Raw genomic sequence first — 25,409 nt, 5'->3', positions numbered from 1 at the left:
TGACAGCTAGTGGTGTTCTGTTATTTTCTTTGTTGGGCCTGTCTTGTAGGAGGTGACTTCTGGTTACTCGTCTGGCTCTGTCAATCTGTTTTTTCACTTCAGCAGGTGGGTATCGTAGTTTTAAGAATGCTTGATAGAGATCTTGTAGGTGCTTGTCTCTATCTGAGGGATTGGAGCAAATGTGGTTATATCTTAGAGCTTGGCTGTAGACAATGGATCGTGTGGTGTGTCCTGGATGGAAGCTGGAGGCATGTAGGTAAGTGTAGCGGTCAGTAGGTTTCCGGTATAGGGTGGTATTTATGTGACCATCGCTTATTAGCACAGTAGTGTCCAGGAAATGGACCGCTTGTGTGGATTGATCTAGGCTGAGGTTGATGGTGGGATGGAAATTATTGAAATCATGGTGGAATTCCTCAAGGGCTTCTTTTCCATGGGTCCAGATGATGAAGATGTCATCAAAGTAGCGCAAGTAGAGTAGGGGCGTTAGGGGACGAGAGCTAAGGAAGTGTTGTTCTAAGTCAGCCATAAAAATGTTGGCATACTGTGGGGCCATGCGGGTACCCATAGCAGTGCCGCTGACTTGAAGGTATATGTTGTCCCCAAATGTGAAATAGTTGTGGGTGAGGACAAAGTCACAAAGTTCAGCCACCAGGTTAGCTGTGACATTATCGGGGATACTGTTCCTGATAGCTTGTAGTCCATCTTTGTGTGGAATATTGGTGTAGAGGGCTTCTACATCCATAGGGGCCAGGATGGTGTTTTCTGGAAGATCACCGATGGATTGTAGTTTCCTCAGGAAGTCAGTGGTGTCTCAAAGATAGCTAGGAGTGCTGGTAGCGTAGGGTCTGAGGAGAGAGTCCACAAACGTGTTAGTCTCTAAGGTACCACAAGTACTCCTGTTCTTTTTGCGGATACAGACTGACACGGCTCCTACTCTGAAACCAATCTTTATTAGAATTCTTTGGACAAGGGTGATCCAGCAGATAGTGTACTTGGGCTTTCAGAAAGCCTTTGACACAGTCTCTCACCAAAGGATCTTAGGCAGAATAAGCTGTCATGAAATAAGAGGGAAGGTTCTCTCATGGATCAGTAACCAGTTAAAAGAAAACAAAGGTGTCACGGACTCACAGATCGTGCCCGCTCTTGGCCCCGTGCGGTCTGTGGGGGATGCCCCTTTCAGTGAGACAGCCCTTCTCGGGGGTCCCCTCTCTCCCGGGGTCAGGCCCCTCCACCTCCTGGAGCCGCACCTCTCTGAGCCTCAGCACGTCTGTCTCTCGCCGTGGGCCCCCTCAGGGAGTCCACTCGCTCTGGACCCCCCGGGCCTTCACCCCCGAAGGGGTTGATGCAACCCTGTTCGCTAACCCGGAGTGACTCTCAGCCAGCATAAAACAGGAGGGTTTATTGAGCACAGGAAACTCTCCAGGCCTCAGGCCTGGCCTCCCTCAGCACAGCACATTCAAGTCTCTCCCTGCATCCAGGTGCGCTCTGCCTTCCCCCTCCCTCCAGCCCCGAGCCCCCCTGCTTCCCAGCTGGGCATCTGATATCACCGGGCCTCAAGCCCCGCCTCTGTCCATTGTCTTCTCTCCAGGTAAACAGGGTTGTAAACAGGGTGGCCTGGGCCTCCTCTCCTCTCAGCCCTCCTCTGGCCCCTCTGGCTGGAACCGGCTGGTTAGGTCACTGGGGTCCTCTCTTTGCAGCCCATTGTCCTCCCACTGGCCAGAACCGGCTGCGACTCCTGAGCTGGGTCTCTGGGTCACCAGGTCACCAGTCGCTGGGGTGTCCGTCCTCCACGCCATCGGCTGGGGTCCCAAGTTTCCTCTCCGGTCCTCTATAATAACAAACTCCCTCTCCCCTCACCTCGTTAAACCAGTAACACCCGGGACACTGAGTCCCACTCCCTCTGCATGCAAGCCACGACAAAATAAAAAAAATCCCCACTTTGTCACAAAAGGGTAGAAATAAATGGTCAGTTTTCAGAATGGAGGGATCTATACTGGATCCAGGGCTGTTCAACATATTCATAAATGGTCTGGGAAAAGGGGTAAACAATGAGGTGGCAGAATTTGCAGAAGATATAAAATTACTCAAGACAGTTAAATCCAAAGCTGACTGCAAAGAGTTACAAAGGGATCTCACAAAACTGGGTGACTGGGTGTAACGATGCTGGTTCTGGCGGGACCCAACTGAGAGTTCCAATTCAGGACAAATTGCTTAAAACAGGGCAGTTACAGCCCAAGACTGGGGTTTTTCCACCTCTAATCAAACCAAACCAGCCAGACAAAGAGGACTTTGGTTTTAACCCACTGGCTAACCACAAGTCACACAAGCAATTCCCTTAGACATCCAGTTTCCCAGTATCACAACCAGTACCACTCGTTATGGGGACAAATGGTTATGAAAACCAATACCCCAGTAAAAGAAAAAAGGTTCTCTCGATCCCAAAGGACCAAGCCCCAGACCCAGGTCAATATACAAATCAGATCTTACCCACAAATCACGCTGTTGCCAATCCTTTAGAATCTAAAATCTAAAGGTTTATTCATAAAAGGAAAAAGATAGAGATGAGAGTTAGAATTGGTTAAATGGAATCAATGACATACAGTGATGGCAAAGTTCTTGATTCAGGCTTGTAGCAGTGATGAAATAAACTGCAGGTTCAAATCAACTCTCTGCAGTACATCCCCCGCTGGGATGGGTCCTCAGTCCTTTGTTCAGAGCTTCTGTTTGTAGCAAAGTTCCTCCAGAGGTATGAAGCAGGATTGAAGACAAGATGGAGATGTTTCAGAGTAGCAGCCGTGTTAGTCTGTATCCGCAGAAAAACCAGGAGTACTTGTGGCACCTTAGAGACTAACAAATTTATTTGAGCATAAGCTTTCGTGGGCTACAGCCCACTTCTTCGGATGCATAGCATGGAACATATATTGAGGAGATATATATACACACATACAGAGAGTATAAGCAGGTGGGAGTTGTCTTACCAACTCTGAGAGGCCAATTAAGTAAGAGGGAAAACAAACCTTTTGAAGTGATAATCGAGATAGCCCAGTACAGACAGTTTGATAAGAAGTGTGAGAATACTTACAAGGGGAGATAGATTCAATGTTTGTAATGGCTCAGCCATTCCCAGTCCCTATTTAAGCCTAAATTGATTGTATCTAGTTTGCATATCTATTCCAGCTCAGCAGTTTCTCGTTGGTGTCTGTTTTTGAAGCTTTTCTGTTGCAAAATTGCCACCCGCAGGTCTGTCATTGAATGACCAGACAGGTTAAAGTGTTCTCCTACTGGTTTTTGAATGTTATGATTCCTGATGTCAGATTTGTGTCCATTCATTCTTTTGCGTAGATGGAGATGAGGCATCAGCCTCATATAGTCTTTTCCAGGTGTAAGAACAGCTCTTTGTTCTCACTGTGGAAAATTACAGCAAAATGAGTCTGGAGTCACATGGGCCAGTCCCTGCATACTTTGCTGAGTTACAAGGTGTATCTGCCTTCTCTCAATGGGTCCATTGTATAGCTGATCAGCCAACCATAACCTCTCCATAGACCCCTTACATGACAATCTTTATACAATATGTGCTGCAAATATATAACAGTGGTCGCAACAGTGATCTATACAGTTACAGATTATGTCAATAACGTCACACTGGGCAACCAATTGGCAGATGAAATTTAATGTTGATCCATGCAAAGTGATGCACATTGGAAAACATAATCCCAACTCTACAGATAAAATGATGGGGGCTAAATTAGCTGTTACCACTCAAGAAAGATCTTGGAGTCTTTGTGGATAGTTCTCTAGAAACATCCACTCAATGTGCCGCGGCAGTCAAAAAAGCGAACAGAATGTTAGGAACCATTAGGAAAGGGATAGATAATAAGACACACAATATCATTGTGCCACTATATATTTCCATGGTACGCCCACACCTTGAATACTGCGTGCAGTTCTGGTCACCACATCTCAAAAAAGGTTTATGAGAATTTTAAAAGGTACAGAGAAGGGTGTGACGGAGCAGGGAGCGGGGCAGATTTGACCTGGGAATGTTGCAGGGGGGTTGCAGTGGGGATGTGGGACTTCCCTTGAAGGAAGCTACCTGAGCTGTAACCTGAGCCAGGAGGTGGGTGGGGAGAATTAACACCTTCTGCCCGGAGACTGAACAAAGGAGAGGAGGAGCTGGGGGGAGGGGGAAGAGAGGAGCTGCAGGAGGAGTTTTGGTTTGGTTTCAGTTTGGGCTGGGTGGTGCAACGCAGGGAACCCCAAGCTGGGGTCTAAGCTCCCTGAACCTCCCAGAGGGACCTAATTGAGGGGGGTCTGGTCGTACCTACACGCTCTGCTTGAGACTGTGTTCCTGTCCTTAAATAAACCTTCTGCTTTACTGGCTGGTTGAGAGTCGCAGTGAATCTCGGGAAGAGGGGTGCAGGGCCGTGACTCCCCCACACTCCGCAACAACTGGTGGCAGCGGCGGGATCTACTGCACCCCGTGGACGGCGCTTCCTGCAGTAAGTGACTGGGGAGCAGTAAAACGAAGGGGTATTGACGGGGACCAGGCGTGCTGAAGAGTGAGAGAGAGAGACGGTTATTACCCCTGGGAGTGTGTGACCAGCGAGAAGGACTTTTGCGGTAACAGGGTCCCCCGGGGGGATCGCAGCGAGTGGTCCCAGGGGCGGAGGAGTCTGCAGCTCGACCCTGGCAGAGAGGTGGTGACCTCGAGAAGGGCTGGCACACTAGGGGTCCCCCTGGGAACTGTGGGGAGCTGTGAGCACGCAGGCCGGTGAGTGGCCAGCAGGAAGATGTATGCCAAGCGGCTTAAGAGCGACCTGGTGGAGCTGTGCAAGCAGAGGGGGCTGCGCATTGAGAGGCTCACCAAAGAACAGCTCATTGCCCGGCTGGAGGCGGAAGATCGCGCGAATGAACTGCTCCCTGTGTCTCAGGGAAGCAGCCTGGCAAATGCAGCGCAGGCACCAGTGTCTGTCCCAGCTGGGAGTGGTCAGCCGGCTGCTGAGGGCTTCCCGAGACCCCTCCTTCCTATGCCTAGGGGAAGGGTGGGGAGGAGCCCAGCAAATACCGAGGGCGCCGTGACCCCCCCGGCTAGCAGAGGATCCTCCCAGCGACGTTCGGCATCCGTGGAGCGGAATTGGCTGGAATGGGAGAAAGAGCTAAAACTGAGAGAGCTGGAGGATCGTGAACAACAGAGACAGCGTCAGCATGAAGAGAGACAGCGTCAGCATGAACGGGAGGAGAATGAGAGACAGCGTCAGCATGAACTGGAACTGGCGAGATTGAAGGGCAGCGAACCCCCGGCTGCGGTGAGTGAGGGGGGACCCAGGACTGCACGGAGCTTTGATAAGTGCATCCTGGCCCCACGCAAGGAGGGGGAGGACATGGATGACTTCCTGGAGGCCTTTGAGACGGCCTGCGAGCTGCACCGGGTTGATCCCGCGGACAGACTCCGGGTCCTTACCCCCTTACTGGACCCCAAAGCCGTGGCATTGTACCGCCAACTGGAAGAGGCAGAGAAAGGGGACTACGAACTATTCAAAAAGGCCCTGCTACGTGAGTTTGGGCTGACTCCTGAGATGTACCGGGAAAGGTTCCGGAGTCAGGATAAAACCCCTGAGATCTCATATCTGCAACTAGCCGTCCGCATGGAAGGATACGCCAGCAAGTGGGCTGATAGGGCCCAGACGAAGGAGGACCTGATTAAACTGCTGGTACTGGAGCAACTGTATGAGCGGTGCCCATCCGACCTGAGGCTGTGGTTGGTGGACAGAAAGCCAGAGAACCCGCGACACGCAGGGCAGCTGGCCGATGAGTTTGTAAAGAGCCGGTCAGGGGGTGGCAGGGAGGAGCCCCAAAGGAACAGGTCCGCCGCGATGCAGAGAGAGAGTCGCCCGGGTACCTCCCAAAGGGGGAATATGGGGAATCCCCTCCCAAGGGGAATGCCCAGCGTCAGGGACAACCGACTGGCTCGAGGGGACCCACGGGACATGAGCTGCTATTACTGCGGCCGAAGAGGCCACGTTCGGGCCCAGTGCCCCAAGCTCAAGGACAGACTGAGCCGACCGAACCCGCACCAGGTTAACTTGGTAGAGGTCCAGACGGACGAGGGGCAGGCTTCTCACGCAAGAGGGGCTGGCAGCTTATCAACTGCTCAAGAGAGAGAAGGGCCCCAGGCCAGCTTCTCTGGGGGGCCAGATGCTCCGGATTCAAAGTTCTCCGTTTACAGGGTTGGCGCGGGGCTGTCCCTGCGGAGCGAGTGCCTTGTTCCCCTGGAGGTGGACGGGAAGAAAGTCTATGGATACTGGGACACGGGCGCAGAGGTGACACTGGCCCGGCCCGAGGTGGTGGCCCCAGATCGGGTGGTGTCCAACACCTTCCTGACCCTGACAGGGGTGGGCGGGACCCCATTCAAGGTTCCCGTAGCGAGGGTACACCTGAAATGGGGGGCCAAGGAGGGCCCCAAGGATGTGGGAGTGCACCACCATTTGCCCACTGAGGTGTTGATGGGGGGGGGGACCTAGAGGACTGGCCAAGCAGCCCCCAGACCGCCTTAGTCGTGACCCGTAACCAGAGCCGGTGAGAGGCACTACGCCCTGACCTTGGGAAGGATGTCACACCGGAGGCACCGAACCCTACCCGGGTGGGGAGGGAACACCCAAGGACAAGGCTCGGGGTGGCTGGGGCTTCCGACCCAGCCGACGAGAGGGAGCAGGTCCCCATCCCTTCCCCAGCCGCCGAGTTCCAGGCCGAGTTGCAGAAGGACCCCTCCCTGCAGAAGCTAAGGGGCCTGGCTGACCTCAGTGTGGTACAGACCATGAGGAGAGGATGCAAGGAGAGGTTCCTGTGGGAGAAGGGGTTCCTGTACTGAGAGTGGGCTCCCCCAGGGGAAGTGGAGTCGTGGGGGATCAGGAGGCAGCTGGTGGTTCCCCAGAAGTTTCGCCACAAGCTACTGTACCTGGCCCATGACATCCCTCTCGCAGGGCACCAGGGGATCCGGCGCACCAGGCAGAGGCTGCTACAGAACTTTTACTGGCCCGGGGTCTTCACCAACGTCCGGCAGTACTGCTGATCCTGTGATCCCTGCCAGAGGGTGGGGAAGGCCCGGGACAAGGGGAAAGCAGCATTGAGACCTTTGCCCATCATAGAGGAGCCTTTCCAGAAGGTGGCCATGGACATAGTGGGACCTCTCAGCAAGACGACCCGGTCTGGGAAGAAATACATCCTGGTGGTGGTAGATTTCGCCACCCGCTACCCCGAGGCAGTGCCCTTATCGTCCATTGAAGCAGACACTGTGGCAGATGCGCTGCTGACCATTTTCAGCCGAGTGGGGTTCCCCAAGGAAGTCTTGACGGACCAAGGGTCCAACTTCATGTCGGCCCTACTCCGGTGCTTGTGGGAGAGATGTGGGGTCCGGCGCAACTGGGCCTCAGCATATCACCCCCCAATCCAACGGGCTGGTGGAGAGGTTCAATGGGACGCTAAAAATGATGCTGAAAACATTTATGAATCAGCACCCGCAGGACTGGGACAAGTACTTACCTCACCTGCTGTTTGCGTACAGGGAGGTACCCCAGGAGTCTACCGGGTTTTTGCCTTTCGAACTGTTATATGGAAGGCGGGTAAGGGGGCCCCTGGACCTGATGAGAGACGAATGGGAGGGGAAGGCCATAGCCGCCCCCATCACTGAGCTGTGCAAGAAGGGGAAGCCAGACAAAGTGGTCTGGACCGAGGAGTGCCAGGAGGCTCTCCGGGCGCTGAAGGAGGCTCTGGTCAGTGGCCCAGTTCTGGCAAACCCAGACTTTGACAAGCCCTTTATGGTGTTCATCGACGCCTCAGACACGGGACTGGGGGCGGTGTTAATGCAGGAGGATGAAAAGGGGGAGAGACACCCCATCGTGTACCTGAGGAAGAAGTTGCTACCCCGGGAGCAGAACTACGCGGCCATCGAGAAGGAATGCCTGGCCATGGTGTGGGCCCTCAAGAAACTAGAGCCATATCTCTTTGGGCGACACTTCACCGTGCACACCGACCACTCTCCCCTGACCTGGCTGCACCAGATGAAAGGAGCCAACGCCAAGCTCCTGAGATGGAGCCTGCTCCTGCAGGATTATGACATGGACGTGGTCCATGTGAAGGGACGTGACAACCTGATAGCGGACGCATTGTCCCGGAGAGGGAGCCCTGAACTTCCCCAGGTCACTGGTCAGAGTGACCCCGCTCAGTTCAGTCTCGAAGGGGGGAGAGATGTGATGGAGCAGGGAGCGGGGCAGATTTGACCTGGGAATGTTGCAGGGGGGTTGCAGTGGGGATGTGGGACTTCCCTTGAAGGAAGCTACCTGAGCTGTAACCTGAGCCAGGAGGGGGGTGGGGAGAATTAACACCTTCTGCCCCGGAGACTGAACAAAGGAGAGGAGGAGCTGGGGGGAGGGGGAAGAGAGGAGCTGCAGGAGGAGTTTTGGTTTGGTTTCAGTTTGGGGCTGGGTGGTGCAACGCAGGGAACCCCAAGCTGGGGTCTAAGCTCCCTGAACCTCCCAGAGGGACCTAATTGAGGGGGGTCTGGTCGTACCTACATGCTCTGCTTGAGACTGTGTTCCTGTCCTTAAATAAACCTTCTGCTTTACTGGCTGGTTGAGAGTCGCAGTGAATCTCAGGAAGAGGGGTGCAAGGCCCTGACTCCCCCACACTCCGCGACAAAGGGCAACAAAAATGATTAAGGTATGGAACAGCTTCCATGTGCGGAAAGATTAAAAAGACTGGTTTCAGAGTAGCAGCCGTGTTAGCATCCGATGAAGTGGGCTGTAGTCCACGAAAGCTTATGCTCTAATAAATTTGTTAGTCTCCAAGGTGCCACAAGTACTCCTGTTTATTAAAAAGACTGGGACTTTTCAGCTTGGAAAAGAGACGACTAAGGAGAGCCATGACAGAGGTCTAGAAAATAGTGAACAAGGAAGTGAATAAGTGAATAAGGTGGAAGTGAATAAGGAAGTGTTATTTACTCCTTTACAAAATAAAAAAAACAAACAAACGGTCACCCAATGAAATTAATAGGCAGCAGGTTTAAAACAAAAGGAAATACTTCTTCATACAATGGACAGTCAACCTGTGGAACTAATTTCCAGGGAACGTTGTGAATGGCAAAACTGTAACAGGGTTCCGAAAAGAATTAGATTAGTTCATGGAGGATAGGCCCATCAATGGCTATTAGCCAAGATGATCAGGGACAACCATATACTCTGGGTGTCTCTTGTCTCTGATTGCCAGAAGCTGGGAGCGAACAACAGGGAATGGACCCTGGGCATGTGGGTGAGACCCACCAGCCAGGCAGCTGGGAAAGAATTCTCTGCAGTGTCCCATCACCGGCCGCTGGGGGTATTTGCTGCTAGCGGTCGCAGATCGGCTCCATGCCATCGTCGGCAGCCCTGTCACACCATCCCCTCCATAAACTGATCACACTCAGGCTGGAAGCCAGTTCGGGGTTTTGCCCCCACTGCTCGCCTTGGGCGGCTGCTCCAGAACTTCACTCCTCTGGTGGTGAGAAACCTTCGTCTAAATTCAAGTCTAAACCTGTTGATGGCCAGTTTCTAGCCACGTGTTCTTGTGTCCACATGGGCGCTTCGATTCAATAACTCCTCTCCCAGCCTGGTGTTTGTCCCTGGGCTGGATTTAGAGAGAGCGATCGATCTCCCCTCGGCCTGCGTCTGGTCAGGCTAAACAAGCCCAGTTCGTTGAGTCTCCTCTCGTAAGGCAGGTTCTCCGTTCCTCCGATCAGCCTCGTCGCCCTTCTCTGCACCTCTTCCAGTCTGAGTTCATCTTTCTTACCCGCGGCAGAGCAGCCCTGCTCGCGTGTTCCAGCCGAGGGCTCACCAGTGCCTGGTATAACGATACTAGCACGTCCCCATCTCTCCGGGAAATCCCCCGCCTGACGCACCCTAGGACTGCGTTAGCCTTTATCACGGCCGCATCACACTGGCGGCTCATAGTCCCCCCAAGATGGACCCATACACCCAGGTCTCTCCTCCTCCATTGCTTCCAGCGGAGACGTCCCCAGCTTAGAGCAGGGATTGTGGTTAGTCCCCAAGTGTGTGACCTGGCACCTTGGCTGGGTCTCTCTGCTCTCCACCCTCGGACTGGGCCTGCTTGGCACTGGGCTGGGGGAGCAGGTGGTGTTGGAGATGAGTGTGCCCTGGGGCAGTTACCTGCCCGTGCCCAGCGTGGTGCTGTGAGCACGGCTGACAGGAGGAGTGACCTGGTGTACATGTGGGCCCTGCCCTAGGCTCTCTCACACTCACCGGGGGCTGGTTCTCCTCCACTTCCTGCCCCGTGGTCTGTGCCACCGTTAAACGGACGCTGTCGCTCACTCGCCATGCCAGCAGTTGGGAAGGCTGCAGAGGGCGAGGAGGGGGAACAGGGCAGTGTGACTTACCTCTGCCTTCTCTTGTGCAGCTGGCCGCAGGCGGGATGGCAGCACTGTGGAGGTCGTACCAGCGGCTCATGGCCCAGCACCCCTGGAAAGTGCAGATCCTCACAGCTGGTAAGAGCCTCTGGCCATTCCTTGGGGTGTCTCTGCCCGGGGGTTCACTTTCTTGGAGGCTGAGCATGGGGCAGGCCCCCGGCCCGGGAAATGCAGGGTGGAGTGAGGCAAAGGTGCATGGAGTGAACTGGGTCTCACGCCCTGGAACTGCCTGCGCTCGGGTCTGTGGACAGAGAATGCTGCGCCTCGGGGCTGGGGAGGTGGGCAGCTAGCCGTAGCCAGGGGCACGGGCAGGCAAGAGGTCTACCTAGACAGGGCTGGCCCAGCTCCTCCCCTTGTTGCCCTGGTATTACACACACGCACGCCTCCAGGACCTGGCTGAACATGAAGAGTTGCTGTTTCGGGGCCTAGAGCAAAGCTGGTGGATGGCCAGGAGCAGCCATTTGGGACCTCCCCTCTCCAGCAAGCGAGCCAGTGCCTCCCCCCCCCCCCGTCTCCCCTCTATTTGGGGCTGCTAGGGAAGGTGCTAATTCCAGATCTGACACGTGAGCCAGCCCCGGGAGGGGCTGCAGAGGTGCATGGCTCACACACACGTCGCTGTGGGTGCGGACGTGGGGCTGGGGCGCTGACAGTGCCGGGCCGGAGGCCGCGCTGGGGCGTAGGTTGGAGCCCCGCTCTTGTTGGAGCGCTGGGTGTGCCGTGCCTGGCTGAGCTCTGGGGTGGGGATGTGTGTGTGTGTGTGGGGGGGTGTTACTGTGGGTGTGGACGTGGGGCTGGGGCGTTGGCAGTGCCGGGCCGGAGGCCGCGCTGGGGCGTAGGTTGGAGCCCCGCCCTTGTTGGAGCGCTGGGTGTGCCGTGCCTGGCTGAGCTCTGGGGTGGGGATGTGTGTGTGTGTGGGGGGGGGGGGGTGTGGGTGTGGACATGGGGCTGGGGCGCTGGCAGTGCCAGGCCGGAGGCCGTGCTGGGGTGTAGGTTGGAGCCCCACTCTTGTTGGAGCGCTGGGTGTGCCGTGCCTGGCTGAGCTCTGGGGTGGGGATGTGTGTGTGTGTGTGTGTGTGGGGGGGGGGGGGGGGGGGGGGGTGTGGACGTGGGGCTGGGGCGCTGGCAGTGCTGGGCCGGAGGCCGCGCTGGGGCGTAGGTTGGAGCCCCGCCCTTGTTGGAGCGCTGGGTGTGCCGTGCCTGGCCGAGCTCTGGGGTGGGGATGTGTGTGTGTGGGGGGGTGTTGCTGTGGGTGTGGACGTGGGGCTGGGGTGTTGGCAGTGCCGGGCCGGAGGCCGCGCTGGGGCGTAGGTTGGAGCCCTGCCCTTGTTGGAGCGCTGGGTGTGCCGTGCCTGGCCGAGCTCTGGGGTGGGGATGTGTGTGTCTGTGGGGGGGTGTTGCTGTGGGTGCGGACGTGGGGCTGGGGCGCTGGCAGTGCCGGGCCGGAGGCTGCGCTGGGATGTGGGTTGGAGCCCCGCCCTTGTTGGAGCGCTGGGTGTGCCGTGCCTGGCCGAGCTCTGGGGTGGGGATGTGTGCGTGTGTGGGGGTGTTGCTGTGGGTGTGGATGTGGGGCTGGGGCGCTGGCAGTGCTGGGCCGGAGGCCGTGCTGGGGCGTAGGTTGGAGCCCCACTCTTGTTGGAGCGCTGGGTGTGCCGTGCCTGGCCGAGCTCTAGGGTGGGGATGTGTGTGTGTGTGTGTGTGTCTGGGGGTGTGTGTTGCTGTGGGTGTGGACGTGGGGCTGGGGTGTTGGCAGTGCTGGGCCGGAGGCCGCGCTGGGGTGTAGGTTGGAGCCCCGCCCTTGTTGGAGCGCTGGGTGTGCCGTGCCTGGCCGAGCTCTGGGGTGGGGATGTGTGTGTGTGTGGGGGGGGTTGTTGCTGTGGGTGTGGACGTGGGGCTGGGGCGCTGGCAGTGCCGGAGGCCGTGCTGGGGTGTAGGTTGGAGCCCCGCCCTTGTTGGAGCGCTGGGTGTGCCGTGCCTGGCCGAGCTCTGGGGTGGGGATGTGTGTGCTGAACTCGCGTCTAAGGGGGTCTCTGGCATCTAAGGGGGTCTCTGCTTCCGTCTGGGACAGACCAGTCGCTGCCTGGCTCTCCCCCGCCCCTCCGCTGGGCTGAGGCTGCAGCTGTCTCCAGGGTCACTCCTGTCCTGCAGCTCCCCAGAGTGCGCGCAGGGCTGGCTCGGACTCGGCCCAGGGCTGGCTGGCTGGACTGTTCTGAGTGAGGGCCAAGACAGCCTGGCTAGGCAGGGCACGGTCCCGCCCGGAGATCTGCCAGGCTGGTCCCTGGAGCGCTCTGCTCCCCTTTATGCAGTATTGTGCCCTCAACTTGGCTCTGGATCTGTGCCCGCTGGGGAGAGAAGCCCTGGCCCCTTTCACCAGCTCTCCTGCTGCTCCTTGGTCTGCCCCGAGCAGGGTCCAGACGGGTAGCCTCTGCAGAGAAATAGGCTCCTGCCCAGAGCTGCAGCCCTGCGACGGGTTGGCCCTGGGTCCCCAGTCCCTGCCATGTCTGGGGGCAGGGACCCTGAGTAAGTGTGAGGAGGTGGAGGGTAAGGGCCAGGCTCCAGGAGCCCCAAGTGGGCTAGCGGAGGGGCAGCCTGGTGCTGGGGGGGCAGGGACCCACCCTGGCAGCTGGCTCGGAGCAGGGTGAGCACCAGGGGGCTCCGGCAGGGAGCAGAGTGAGGCTGCGGGGCTGGGGCAAGCTTGGGCACTACTGGCACCAGCGCAGGTTCCCTGGCTACCCTGGATGAAGCCGTCTGGGGCATCAGGGGGGCGTCTTTCTGCCACTCTGGCCCCGTCGGCCGTCACAGAGAGCGGTCTTGGAACCAGACTGCCCCTTCTTACCCAGTCAGCACAGCCGCTCCCCTGCTCCCGAGGGTCACAGCCTGGTGCCCCGCTGGTCAGCTCAGTGGGCTGACCTCGCTCATACCAGGCAGGACCGTAACCTCTCAGACGACCCCTCCTCCCTACCGGCGCGCGGGAGGCCGCGGGGGGCGCGGTTGTTCATGCGTAAGACAATCAGTCCCTGCTTTAGTGCAGATCTTGGCAGTGTCCTGAGCAGTGACGGACCCGCTGGTGTGGTGAGCAGGACGCTCCGTGGGCTGTTGCCTGTTTGTTGGAGCGGGTGTGTGTGTGGCAGGGGGTTGGGTCTGCTGGATGGCCAGGCTGGAGTGGGTTTTCCACCCCCTGGACTCGAGACTAAGGTGTGATGTGGTCTGTGTGTGGAGGCAGTGGCCGGGCGCTGGCTCTGGCCCAGTGGGGTGAACTGGACAAGCACAGGCTGGGGAGTTTACCCAGGAGACGTCGGGGGAGGTGTCGGGGGCCCGGCAGCCTAGCAGGCAGGGGAAGAACAAGAGCTGGAGCAGTGCTCGCAATCGTTCCAGATGCCTGTGCCCCCCTCACCAGGCTGGTTTGTCTCACGTACCCCACGTTTCACCTCACTTACAAACCACTTGCTTATAAAACCAGACATAAAAATCCAGGAGTGTCGCAGCCACACCGTTACTGACAAATTACCGACGTTCTCAGTGTCACCGCTGAGTTATAAACCATGTGGAACAGAACTCTGGTACTTCCGGGTCGGTCGATAGTGCACATACGGCAGTAGGAGCGAGTCACTGGCTGTAGGAAATTTGAGTTTGTGCTGACTTCGCTAGTCAGTTTTTATGGAGCCTGTTGTAAGACACGGGCAATATCTGAAGGAGTTCATGGACCCGCTGGTGACCCCCAGGGTGCGCGGCACAGAGTGAGAGAACTCCAGACGGGAAATAAGGCACAGAGGTCTCACCCTGAGGGCAATTCAGCACTCGGAGCTTTACCTCCGGCTGGCGCTGCCTCGCGCTTAGCTCTGGCTCGCCAGCAGGGCTGGGCTGGACCCAGGGCCACTGTGGGAGGCTCCCTGGCCTGGGCCTTGCAGGAGAGCAGGCGAGCCGGTCACAACTGCCCCTTACGGCCTTCAGATGTACAACTGCCCCCTGCTGAGGCTGAATTGGCAGCGACCCTGGACGGAGGGTGAAAGGCTCCCTCCCGTCTCCTAGGCCACAGAGCCAGTGGGAGCCTGGCGCTGAGAGCGCCAGGGGGCAGGGGCCAACCACGAGACCTGGGAGAGCAGCAGCTGCCCCCTGGGGCAGGCTCCTCAGTTTTACTGGAGTGGCAGGGGCCTGCTCTGGGCACTGCACCCCTCTCACTGGCCCGAGGCCCGAGAGACGGACAGACGGACAGTGTCTCTGCCCACCACCAGCCCGGCCGCTGGTTCTTTGCAGGCCTCATGGCAAAGGAGGAGGCATGTGAACGGGGGGCAGGGAGGGACCTGGAACCCTCCCCCCACGTGGGGGGCAGCCGGGGGGAGCACCGAAAGCCTGTTAGAAATGTAACGGGTGGGCAGTGGAGCCAGCCCCAGCGAGGGGCTAGGCCGGGTGGGGACGGCTGTGCCGGGCCGTGGCGGTGATGTCTGAGGCGTTGGCGAGGAGGGATCCTGATGCACTCAGAGTGCCGGGCTAGGACCACAGTTTTCCAGCAGCACCCTGACTGCTCTGCTCTGCTGCCCCAGCCAGGCCTCCTGGGGGTTCCTGGTGTGAGGTTGGGGTCCTGCGTTTTCCCAAATCTTTTCCATTCCCAGGAGGAGAGTCGGGCGCGGGAGTGGTGCCTGAGCTGTGCCCGGCGGGGGGTCTTTGTGCATTTCCTGTTCTCGGGTCTGGGCTTGTAGCCTCCCGGCTCCAGGAGGGTTTGGGCCAGAGCCTGGCTGGACAGCATTGTCATCCCCTACCTCCCCCCCCCGACACCAGTTATTGGCAGGGCACGTTCGCTGGGGGAGCTGGGCTGCTCTGCTGACGGGAGCCATGTTAGCACAGAGACAGGGTCTGCTCCCGCTCCAGCCGTTCCAGCTCGGGGGTCTCCGGCGCCCGTTCAGGGCTCCCTTGGCTTTCACCTGCCTTGGGCAAGGCTGATGGCCAGGTGCCAGGCTTTGGGGCAGCTCAGGGTCCTGCCTCTCGCTGCTCGGCGGGCAAGGTGCGCAGCAGGGGTGAGTCTGGCGGGGAGCGGGGCTGGGGGCGTGCGCTGCAAGGCATCACAGTGCCAGCGGTGGAGGTGGTGCTGCAGCCCAGCTGCTCTCTGGCTAGAGGGACCCAACGCTTGGACCCTGCAGACTTTCCAGTGTGCTGGGTTTGACGCCCCAGTGACGTGCTGCCTTCAGGCTCACTGTGTAAGTCCTGGGGCATGAACCCCAAAGGATGCGGGTGGCTCGGCTGCCCATCTGGGTGCAGAGTTAGGAGGCATTCCTAGACCGTCAGGTCCACTCCCGCTCACCTGCAGCGCTGGGATGCGAGCCCTGTTCTAACGGGGGAAGAGGAGCCGGCTGCTAGCAGCATCCTGCAAACAAGCCCTCACGGCATCTCTAAGCTAAAGCCTGCTGCTCAGGGCCGCCTGCTGGCCGGGCATGGCGACAAAATGCAGCTGTGAACCAGGCCTGCGCTTGCCATTCTCTGAGCATCCCTGGGACTTTCCCCTGCTCAGTCTCCTCTCCTAGCTCTGGCAGCACGGAGCGCCAGCCAGCCAGCCTGTGTCCTGAGTGGGGTCCCGTGAGCCCCTCCTGCTCTGGCTGTCGGGGTGAGTCAGCAAAGCAGCTCCACCCGGCTCCTGGCACTAGCCCATCATGTGGCAGAGGCAGTGAGGTGCAGGGGTAGGGAGCCCTGTGTTCTACCCTGGCTGACCTGCTGTGCGACCTGCTTCTCTCCCTGCCCCCTTTGGCTGGCATGGTTGTGGGGCAGGGCTGGCTCTCACCCAGATAGACTGTGCCTGTCAGGGGCGACGCGTTGGAGGGACACAACGGGGAGCACCAGCTAAGGTGGCACCCGTGCCCCCCCACGTGGCCTGCACATTAAGGACAGCTACATTATTCAGTTGCTTCTTTCCCATTGATGCCCGGAGATAACGTTTAAGTCTTCTGAAGCTGGAGAATGAGTTCAGGATGATACAGGCACAGTGAGAAGGATTCTTATACGTTTGTGGCACTCTGGATAGATAGTGCTTCCAAAGTACTGAAAGTGAGTCCAAGATCTCTTTCCTGATGGGTAACAGCTCCTTTAGGCACCATCCTTTTGTATGTATAGAATCCTAGAACAAAGCAGGACCAACCCCAACTAGAGCATCCCAGCCAGGGCTTTGTCAAGCCAGGCCTTAAAAACCTCCAAGGAAGGAGATTCCACCACCTCCCTAGGGAACCCATTCCAGTGCTTCACCACCCTCCTAGTGAAATAGTTTTTCCTAATACAGGCAGTCCTCCATTTTACGACGTTCGCGTTACGACGAACGGCACTTAGGCTGTTTATAAAGGGACACCCTTTTTCGACTTTCCGACACCAATTTCGACTTTACGATGCTTGAGCTGACGCAACGCCACGCCAGCGAACAAGTTCATATGTGCGCATCGACATTCTGCACCGCTGATCTCCCTGACTCAGGACGCTCAGTGGCTGTTCTGACGCCATTTTTACATGTTGATTCTTTGTGCTTCCAAACTTTTTCTTAAAAGTTAATGTTTCTTTGCCCATAATAATGGCAGAAAAGCGAAAATCTCGTGCAAGTGATGTTTCTTCTAAGAAACGTAGAACAATTACTATGGAAACAAAAATGGAAATAATTAAGAGGTACAAGAAAGGTGAGACACCAACTGAAATTGGTAAAGCTTTGGATTTCCCCCGAACGACTATCGTGACCATCCTGAAAGACAAGGTACGAATTCAGGAACATGTTAAGGGCTCGGCTCCTGTGCAAGCCACTGTGATAACTAAGCAGTGTGTTGGACTTATCGCCCAGGTTGAGAAACTGTTAATTGTTTGGCTGGAGGATCAAACTCAACGCCGGGCTCTGGTGAGTTCAGGCAGAATTCAGGAGAAGGCCAGGAGTCTTTATGATGATCTGAAGAAACAATGCTGAGCCTTTTAATGCAAGTAGGGGGTGTGACGAACTGGGACTGTTCTTACTGTGGTCTGTGAATGCTGACAGGGGAGTGTGGCGAGGATAGTCTGCCCGAAGGCGAATACCTGAGCATGTAACATGAGAACCCAGGAAGGGGTTAGAGGCCAGGTGACACCTTGGCCCGGGAAACTGAACAAAGGCTGTGGGAGGGGTCGCTGAAGGCAGAGTCTGGGAAGCTGGGTGGTGAGATGGTGGGGAGGCAGAGATTGCTCTGACCTCCCAAGGGGGGCTGGGATGCCCTGGGACCCCAAGATGGACCTAACTGAGGGGGTCCCTGTTGTCTGTGCCTGCAAGACCTGTCCTGGACTGTATTCCTGTCATCCAAATAAACCTTCTGCTTTACTGGCTGGCTGAGAGTCATGGTGAATCGCAGGAGGCCGGGGGTGCAGGGCCCTGAGTCCCCCAATACTCCGTGACAGGGGGCGGTTTATGCGTTTTAAAGCCAGGGCCAATCTGAATAACATCAGGATCTCCGGTGAAGCAGCCAGAGCTGATGAGGGGGCAGCTCGTGTTTTTCCTGAGACGTTGGCTGAGAGCATTGAGGAGGTGGGGATTGTGCCCAGCAAGTTTTGAATGTTGATGGAACTGGGCTCTTTTGGGGAAAACCGCCGCTGAGAACCGACCTGGCCAAAGAGGAGAAATCCATGCCAGTGGGTGCGTCTTCTTTTTCCTCTGCCACTTTTTGCTGTTCCAGATCAATGAGGTCCTCATTAGTTACTTTTTCAGAATGGGATGCCAGAAACTCAACAACATCCTCTGGCGCAACGTCTGGCTGAGGCCTTTCAACACTTGGAAGCCGCCATGTCCCTGTTTGAGGAACACGACCCCAACAGAGAGTGCAGTGCATCTGTGAATAGGAGCATATCCAACATGTACAGGGAAGAGGAGAACATCTGTCCAAACTTCCTTGGACACTTCCTTTAAGTCCTTCCAAATCACCTCAAAACCCCCTGAAAACCCCACCCAGTTAGACCCACCCATGAGCTCAGAAGAAGGTGTCCCATCTCCTTCTTCATTCCTTCCGTAGGTTTCCTAACTTATAAATCAAATGACAAGATCAGCAATGCCCAGGAACCGATTGTGTTGTAAGTCTGAGGACTGCCTGTACTATATTTCTTTATGTATGTTTAGCTTATTACGTGATTGTTTTATGTCAGCATGATTCCTATTTACAATATAAATACATCGATGTAGCTATATTACTCGTGTATAATTGATTGAGTACAAAAATCTGGGTTATTTGGGTGAAAATAGTGTATTGGGCCTTGGTTCAGGAACCAATCACCCAGCTGGAAAATTGGTTCCAAGTTACAATGTTTTGACTTAGGATGCGATTTTCAGGAAGCAACTGTGTCGTAAGTCCGAGGACTCCCTGCCTGTATCCAACCTTGACCTCCCCCACTGCAACTTGAGACCATTACTCCTTGTTCTGTCATCTGCCACCACTGAGAACAGCCGAGCTCCATCCTCTTTGGAACCTCCCTTCAGGTAGTTGAAGGCTGCTATCAAATCCCCCCTCATTCTTCTCTTCTGGAGACTAAACAATCCCAGTTCCCTCAGCCTCTCCTCATAAGTCATGTGCTCCAGACCCCTAATCATTTTTGTTGCCCTCCGCTGGACTTTCCAATTTGTCCACATCCTTTCTGTAGTGGGGGGCCACCAGTTGGGATTGTATTTTGCCATGTGCATTACTTTGCATTTAACATTGAATTTCATCTGCTATTTTGTTGCCAAGTCACTCAATTTTGTGAGATTCCTTTGTAGCTTGGCAATCTGCCTGGGACTTAACGATCTGGAGTAGTTTGCCACCTCACTGTTTACCCCTTTTTGCAGACCATTCATGAATATGCTGAACAGCGCTGGGCCCAGTACAGACCCCTGGGGACACCTCTATTTACCTCTCTCCATTCTGAAAACTGACCATTTAGTCCTACCCTTGGTTTCCTGTCTTTTAACTGGAGAGCCTGGGAATGCTTTCAGGATCATCTCAGGAGCCTTAATTTGATTTAAGGACAAGCCTTTTGTTATCGTCATCACCCTGCCTCTGCTTCTAGACAAACGCTCTGCCCGCAGCACAGAACTCTACGTTCCACACTCAAGCTCTGACTCCAGGGTGCTGCAGGCGATTGGGGAGGGGCATGTGACCCCGTCCCCGCCGCCCCCGTAGCTCCCTGCCCCCGCCGCGGATGCTGAGCTCTGCCCAGTTCCAGCCGGGTCCCCCCGACAGCGCCTGGGCCAGGTTGAGAGGGTCTCCCCATGGGCTTGTTTGGCCAAAGTGACCAGGCTGGGGGCACCAGTCAGCCAGCGCTGAGCCAGACCCCCATGCCGTGTTCTGCGGGGCTGTCCCTGTGGGGCAGGCTGGGCTCCCCTGGCAGTGCTGCCCTGCGGTGGTTTTGCTTCGCTGTTCCCCGGGATGCAGCGATTTAATCTCCCTAAAAGGGTGGGTGACGTGTTGTTTGCTGAGGGGGGGAGGTGGCGCAAGCCTGGCGCTGGGCCATGTTTACCCGGCACAATCCCGCAAATGGCTCCTCGGCCTCAAGGACGCACCCGCCACTGTGCTGCCATCAGCTGTTTTGTGTGTCCTGGAGAGCCGCTGTTGTCAGCGGGGCCCGTTAGCGAGGGCACGGCAGCCTGGCTGCAGAGCGCAGGGCCCAGACAACTGGCACGGGGCTGCAGAGCGCAAGGCAGGCAATGCAACAGGAGCTGCACCCATGGGGCACGTGGACACCCACAGTCCTCCTCACCCCCGCGTGTGAGGGGCCCCAGAGGGCTCTGTGCACACGCGTGCACACACACACACACACACCCCGAGTGTGAGGGGCCCCAGAGGGCTCTGTGCGCACACACACACACACACACACCGAGCGTGAGGGGCCCCAGAGGGCTCTGTGCACACACAAACACACCCTGAATGTGAGGCACCCTAGAGGGCTCTGTGCACATGCACACCCCCCCCCAAGTGTGAGGCGCCCCAGAGAGCTCAGTGCACACGTACATCCACACCCACACACCCCAAGTGTGAGGGGCCCCAGAGGGCTCTGTGCACATACACACACGCCCACGCCGAGTGCATGCGCACACCCAGAGGGTGTGAGCGAGTGTGAGCTGGCTAAGAGACCTCAGCTGCTCACGAGTGCGCTGGCCACTCTGCCTGGTCTCTGCTGGTGGCCCTGCCTCCCCCCCTCCATCTCCCTGCCATGCGGCTGCTTCTCAGCCACTGTGGTCAATTGTTTTCTACCTGGTTTATTTTTCTCCTGTGTGTGTGGTGGGGAGCAGTGTGGTTGGCAGGCCGGGTGGGTGGAGAGTGGCAGGTCGGGCCAGCGGGGCCGGGCGGGCTGGGCCGGGGCAGGCCATCTTGTCATGTGGGAGGGGACACGAGGGGCACTGGCATGCTGAGGGAGGGGAGGAGCGGGCTGGAGTGCTGGGAGAGCGGTGTGCCAGCCACGTGGGAGGAGACATGGTGGTGTGGGGTGCTGGATAGGCCGGGTTGGAGAGGGCGGGGTGGGGGACGCAGCTGGCTGGGGAGGGCGTGTCATGGTGTGCGGCTGGCTGGGGAGGGCAGGTTGGGAGGGCAGGGCCAACTGGTGAGAGTGTCTCCGGAGGTGTGGCCGGCCAAGGAGGGTGGGTTGGGGGGGTGCAGCCGGGACGAGATTTTGTCTCTTCAGTAGACTCAGGGTTTCCTAGTTCATCCCGGCTGGACTCGGGCAGATTCCCTGATCCTGGCTCGTTCCTTTCCTAGGCTGCGTCTGCACTTCCCGCTCTGCTGACACCCTGCAGAGTCACGGCCCCATGCAAGTGTCCTGCAGGGCGAGGGGGCCGGGCGTCCAGCGGGGCGTGGGGGCCAAGCGTACAGGACCCACTTGTCTGGTACCCAGAAGAAACAGGTTCAGTTTCCAGCTCTGCCACAAAGTCCCCATGTGGCCTTGGACAAGGGATGGCAGCTTGCTGCACCTTACTCGTAAGACGGGCCTGGCCGTCCTCACCTCGCAGGGGTGCTGCCACGTTAGATTTGTTCGCGTGTGAGTTGCTCAGATACGATGGCGATGTGGTCAGAGCAAACAGGCAGCAGCACCTAAGATGATACACAGCCAGAGAGACCGAGGCAAGGACTAGCATTGTGCACAGCATTGAGAAAATTGCACCACAGCCAGCAGTAAGCATTTTACACGCACCTGTGAATGGCATCGTCCAGCGCCTCCCCGTAATGTTACCGAGCAGAGCTGGGTTGGGCCCCGGAGGGGGGAATGGGAAAGCGGCAGTGGGAAGGGCGGTGGGATGAGCAGCGGGGCTGGAAGATCGTCGCTGCCATGTTCCCCGGCTGCAATGGGAGCGGCCAGCGGAGGAGGCTGCTGCATTAGGGAGTGGCCCTGGAAGGATTTTAGCAGCACAGTGGGAAGTGCCAGCTGCGGGCACTGGGTGAGCATTGGCAGAGAGGGGCAAAGGGAAGGAGGTGGGGGAAGGGGCCTGTGGGGCAAAGGGGCACTTAGGTTTCTGCCAGTTGATGGAATTAGCTCTCTGCTGCCATCTATCGATGAACTGGGGGAAAGTCTTCATGAGCAGAGCTCGTTAGCAGAGACGCTCGTTGGGCCAGGGCGATGGGTTAAATCCGCTCGTCTGGGCTGCGGGGTGATGAGCGGTTCCTGCCCGTGTCTTGTGTGCGCTGCTGAGTGTGGAGGCCGCGCACTGGTGGCTGTGGGAGTTCACCACGTGCAGACAGGATCCTGCCAGTGGGGTGCTAAGGAGACATTTGTCCCCGGGAAGGTGGGAAACCGAGGCAGGATGCTGTGGGGTGGAGGGGAGCTGTGGTGGCTGCGGTCCCACTGTCTGTCTCACAGGACCCAGTGCTGGTGAGGGGCGCGCGTTGCCGAGGGGAGATCTCCGGCCGGGGGTTATTTGCCCAGGTTTCTGGGTGGGCCCAGGCCGGTTTTGTTGGTGGCTGTTGACACGCCGAGGAAGGGTCACTTCCCTGCAGAGCAGCGTGTCCCGCAGCAGCTCCAGGCCGGCCCCAGCCCAGGTTCTCAGCTGAGCCCCAGAGGCAGAGCGGGGGCCTGTGGCTGCAGCCGTGCTGCGCCCTGCCCTTGGACAGGAGCCTTCGGAGGCAGGAGTGTCATTTGTAAATGGATGGTGTAATTATGGATTAATAGCCACTGGAGAGGCACGCAGGGACCGCAGACACTGTGGCCTACTTAGACTTGGGCCTGTTTCAAAGTCCCGAGGCGAGGATGAAAAGCAGCCTGCGAGCTCAGCCAGCCCCAGCCCCAGCCCGCCCGCCGGCCTAGGCCAGCCAGCTGGGCCCTGTACGTCTGGCTCATCCCCTGCCGGGGCAGGAAGGAGGGCACCAAAGTCGCTCGGCGGCCGACGGGCCGTACCATCTCGCTAGCCCAGCCTGCCACACGAGAAGCCCCTGGGAGTGGAGTCCTAGCTCCGGGGTCACTCTGGACATGCGGGGCTGCCCCCGGGTTATTGCCCCTGGGGTCCCTGAGCCCCAGCCTGGCAGCCCGAAGCCGGGGAGGTGCTGGGCAGGCTGCAATGCCTGTGGGCCCGGCCCCCCGCTGTCGCGCTCCCACGTGGCAGGAAGCAGCTCTGGTTGCTCTCCGCGCTGCCCTTCAGGAGATCCCGGGGGTGCCGCAGGCTGGCACGTGCCCCAGTGGGTTTGGTGCCAGGCATGCAGTGCTTGGGTGAGGCTGTGCCCAGCCTGCATTGGTGCCCCTAGTGCATCTGCGTGGCCTGAGCAGGGGTGTGCGCAGCCCATGGGAGAGGCCGGCCGCAGAGCCTCCAGGCCGTGGGCTGGGCCGGAGTTCCTGGGGGCCGGCAATCGCTCAGGGTTATGGCCCAGCCCCTGCGGGAGGGGAGCAGACCCGAGCGCTACCGGGGGTGGCAGCTGCCCAAGTGAAGTCATCGCGGGGGAGAGATTAATCTAATCTCCCCGGGGACGCAGACTGCTTCCTGGCACAGAGACCTGCTCATCCTATTACACTTGGCAGGTGCTGGCGGGGTGAGGTGCTTTGTCACTCACTCCAGTCCCTTCCCCCCGGCCGGGCTCCCGCAGGCTGGGCAGGGGGCCCAACCGCTCTAGGGAATGAATCAATGAAACCTGCCGGGGCGGCACTGAATGGCTGCACATTTATCAATGGAGGGACGGAGAGGAGCTGCCCAGGGAGACACAGCCAGGCAGGTCCTGGGCCCCCTGTCCCAGCCACCCTCAGGGGCACACACTGGAGTCCGGCCGCTCCCCTTAGCATCACCCGCGGGTGACCAGCTTCCCCGTCGCCCACGGCACACCCGGCTCATCCCTCGTCCATGCGCCGGCACCGCGTCTCTCTTACTTGTGCGCCAGGCCTGGCTCAGGCGGGAAAGCCAGAGCCCGGCCGGCTGAGGGCCTGTTGGTCCTTCGGGGGGAGGACTTCTGCCCCTGCTGTTCCCCAGGTGCCGATTGGTGCTGGTGCAGGGGGGGTGAGTGGCACCGTGGCAGCTGGTGCCTCTCCGGGCTGTTCTCCGGGCAGTCTCCTGCTTTGGCAGAAGGGAATGTGTGAGCCGAACCCCTGGGTTAGTGGTGCCAGGCGCCTCCCTGAGCCCGGCCACAACAGGCCTTTGCCAGGTGTGGCACAGGCTTCAGCCGCGGATGGTGTGACAGAAGCAGCAGTTCTGGGAAAGGAACCTGTCCCGAGCTGCCAAAGGCAGTGACCTAGTTTAGAGGCTCAGGTTTTCGAAGCCAAATGACGCCGCTGACTCTTCCGGGCCCGCGTGGCAGTTGGCCCACCCCAGCAAGCAGAGACGCATGGTCTGACGTCATCAGAGGCTGCGGCAGAGCCCGGGCAGCGTGGCCCCAGGGGCGCTCAGGGCTAAGGCAGGAAGGGGGCAGACTCTGCCCACCAGCTCATGCCCTTGCGGTACTCCCAAGTGGGACCCACAGGCTGCGGGCTTCCGCTCAGGCCCATGGCTGGAGTTGGCACATGGGCTGGTGTAGGGTCAGCAGGCAGGAGGGGAGCATACAGCGGGGGGGCTCAGAGAGGGCCTTGAAAACACCAGTGCTCCCCCTCAAAGCCAGGCCAGAGAGCTGCGCAGCCTGGGGCCAGAGCTGCCTCCGGCCTGGTGTAACGATGCTGGTTCTGGCGGGACCCAACTGAGAGTGCCAATTCAGGACAAATTGCTTAAAACAGGGCAGTTACAGCCCAAGGAAGTCACACAAGCAATTCCCTTAGACACTCCAGTTTCCCAGTATCACCACCAGTGTCACTCGTTATGGGGATGAATGGTTATGAAAACCAATACCCCAGTAAAAGAAAAAGGTTCTCCTGATCCCAAAGGACCAAGCCCCAGACCCAGGTCAATATACAAATCAGATCTTACCCACAAATCACGCTGTTGCCAATCCCTTAGAATCTAAAATCTAAAGGTTTATTCATAAAAGGAAAAGATAGAGATGAGAGTTAGAATTGGTTAAATGGAACCAATGACATACAGTAATGGCAAAGTTCTTGGTTCAGGCTTGTAGCAGTGATGGAATCAACTGCATGTTCAGATCAAGTCTCTGGAACATCCCCCGCTGGGATGGGTCCTCAGTCCTTTGTTCAGAGCTTCTGTTTGTAGCAAAGTCCCTGCAGAGGTCAGAAGCAGGATTGAAGACAAGATGGAAATGAAGCATCAGCCTTTTATAGTCTTTTCCAGGTGTAAGAACACCTCTTTGTCTTTACTGTGGAAAATTACAGCAAAATGGAGTCACATGGGCCAGTCCCTGCATACTTTGCTGAGTCTCAAGGCGTATCTGCCTTCTCTCAATGGGTCCATTGTATAGCTGATGGTCCTTAATGGGCCATCAAGCAGGCTAGGCAGAGCTAACACCAGTTTGTCTGGGATGTCACCCAGCAGCATAGCATAAGTTTGAAATACAGACAGTATAGAGCCAATATTCATAACTTCAACTACAAAATTGATACACACATATAGACAGCATAATCATAACCAGTAAACCATAACCTTGTCTTAGACACC

The 25,409-nt window shown here is 57.6% G+C and overlaps 1 protein-coding gene across 3 annotated transcripts in view; it reads left to right on the top strand.

Annotated features, from left to right (window-relative positions):
• MPV17 (mitochondrial inner membrane protein MPV17) overlaps window positions 1–25,409 on the top strand; it is a 52,096-nt gene that overhangs the window by 3,649 nt on the left and 23,038 nt on the right. The window contains exons 1-2 of one of the 3 annotated variants that reach the window (XM_065587322.1): window positions 9,028–9,531; window positions 10,444–10,531. In XM_065587322.1, the coding sequence (XP_065443394.1) occupies window positions 10,459–10,531 (73 nt within the window). In that variant the 5' untranslated portion in view covers window positions 9,028–9,531; window positions 10,444–10,458. Of the gene's footprint in view, window positions 1–9,027; window positions 9,532–10,443; window positions 10,532–12,461; window positions 13,523–25,409 lie in introns of those variants that run through there. The other 2 variants (XM_024113001.3, XM_065587323.1) reach the window with 2 other exon arrangements.

This window comes from Chrysemys picta, chromosome 3 (assembly GCF_011386835.1).
Source record: "Chrysemys picta bellii isolate R12L10 chromosome 3, ASM1138683v2, whole genome shotgun sequence".
Taxonomy (NCBI): Eukaryota; Metazoa; Chordata; order Testudines; family Emydidae; genus Chrysemys; species Chrysemys picta.
The sequence above is the reverse complement of the archived record's forward strand: the minus strand, read 5'-3'. Positions and strand labels throughout refer to the sequence as shown.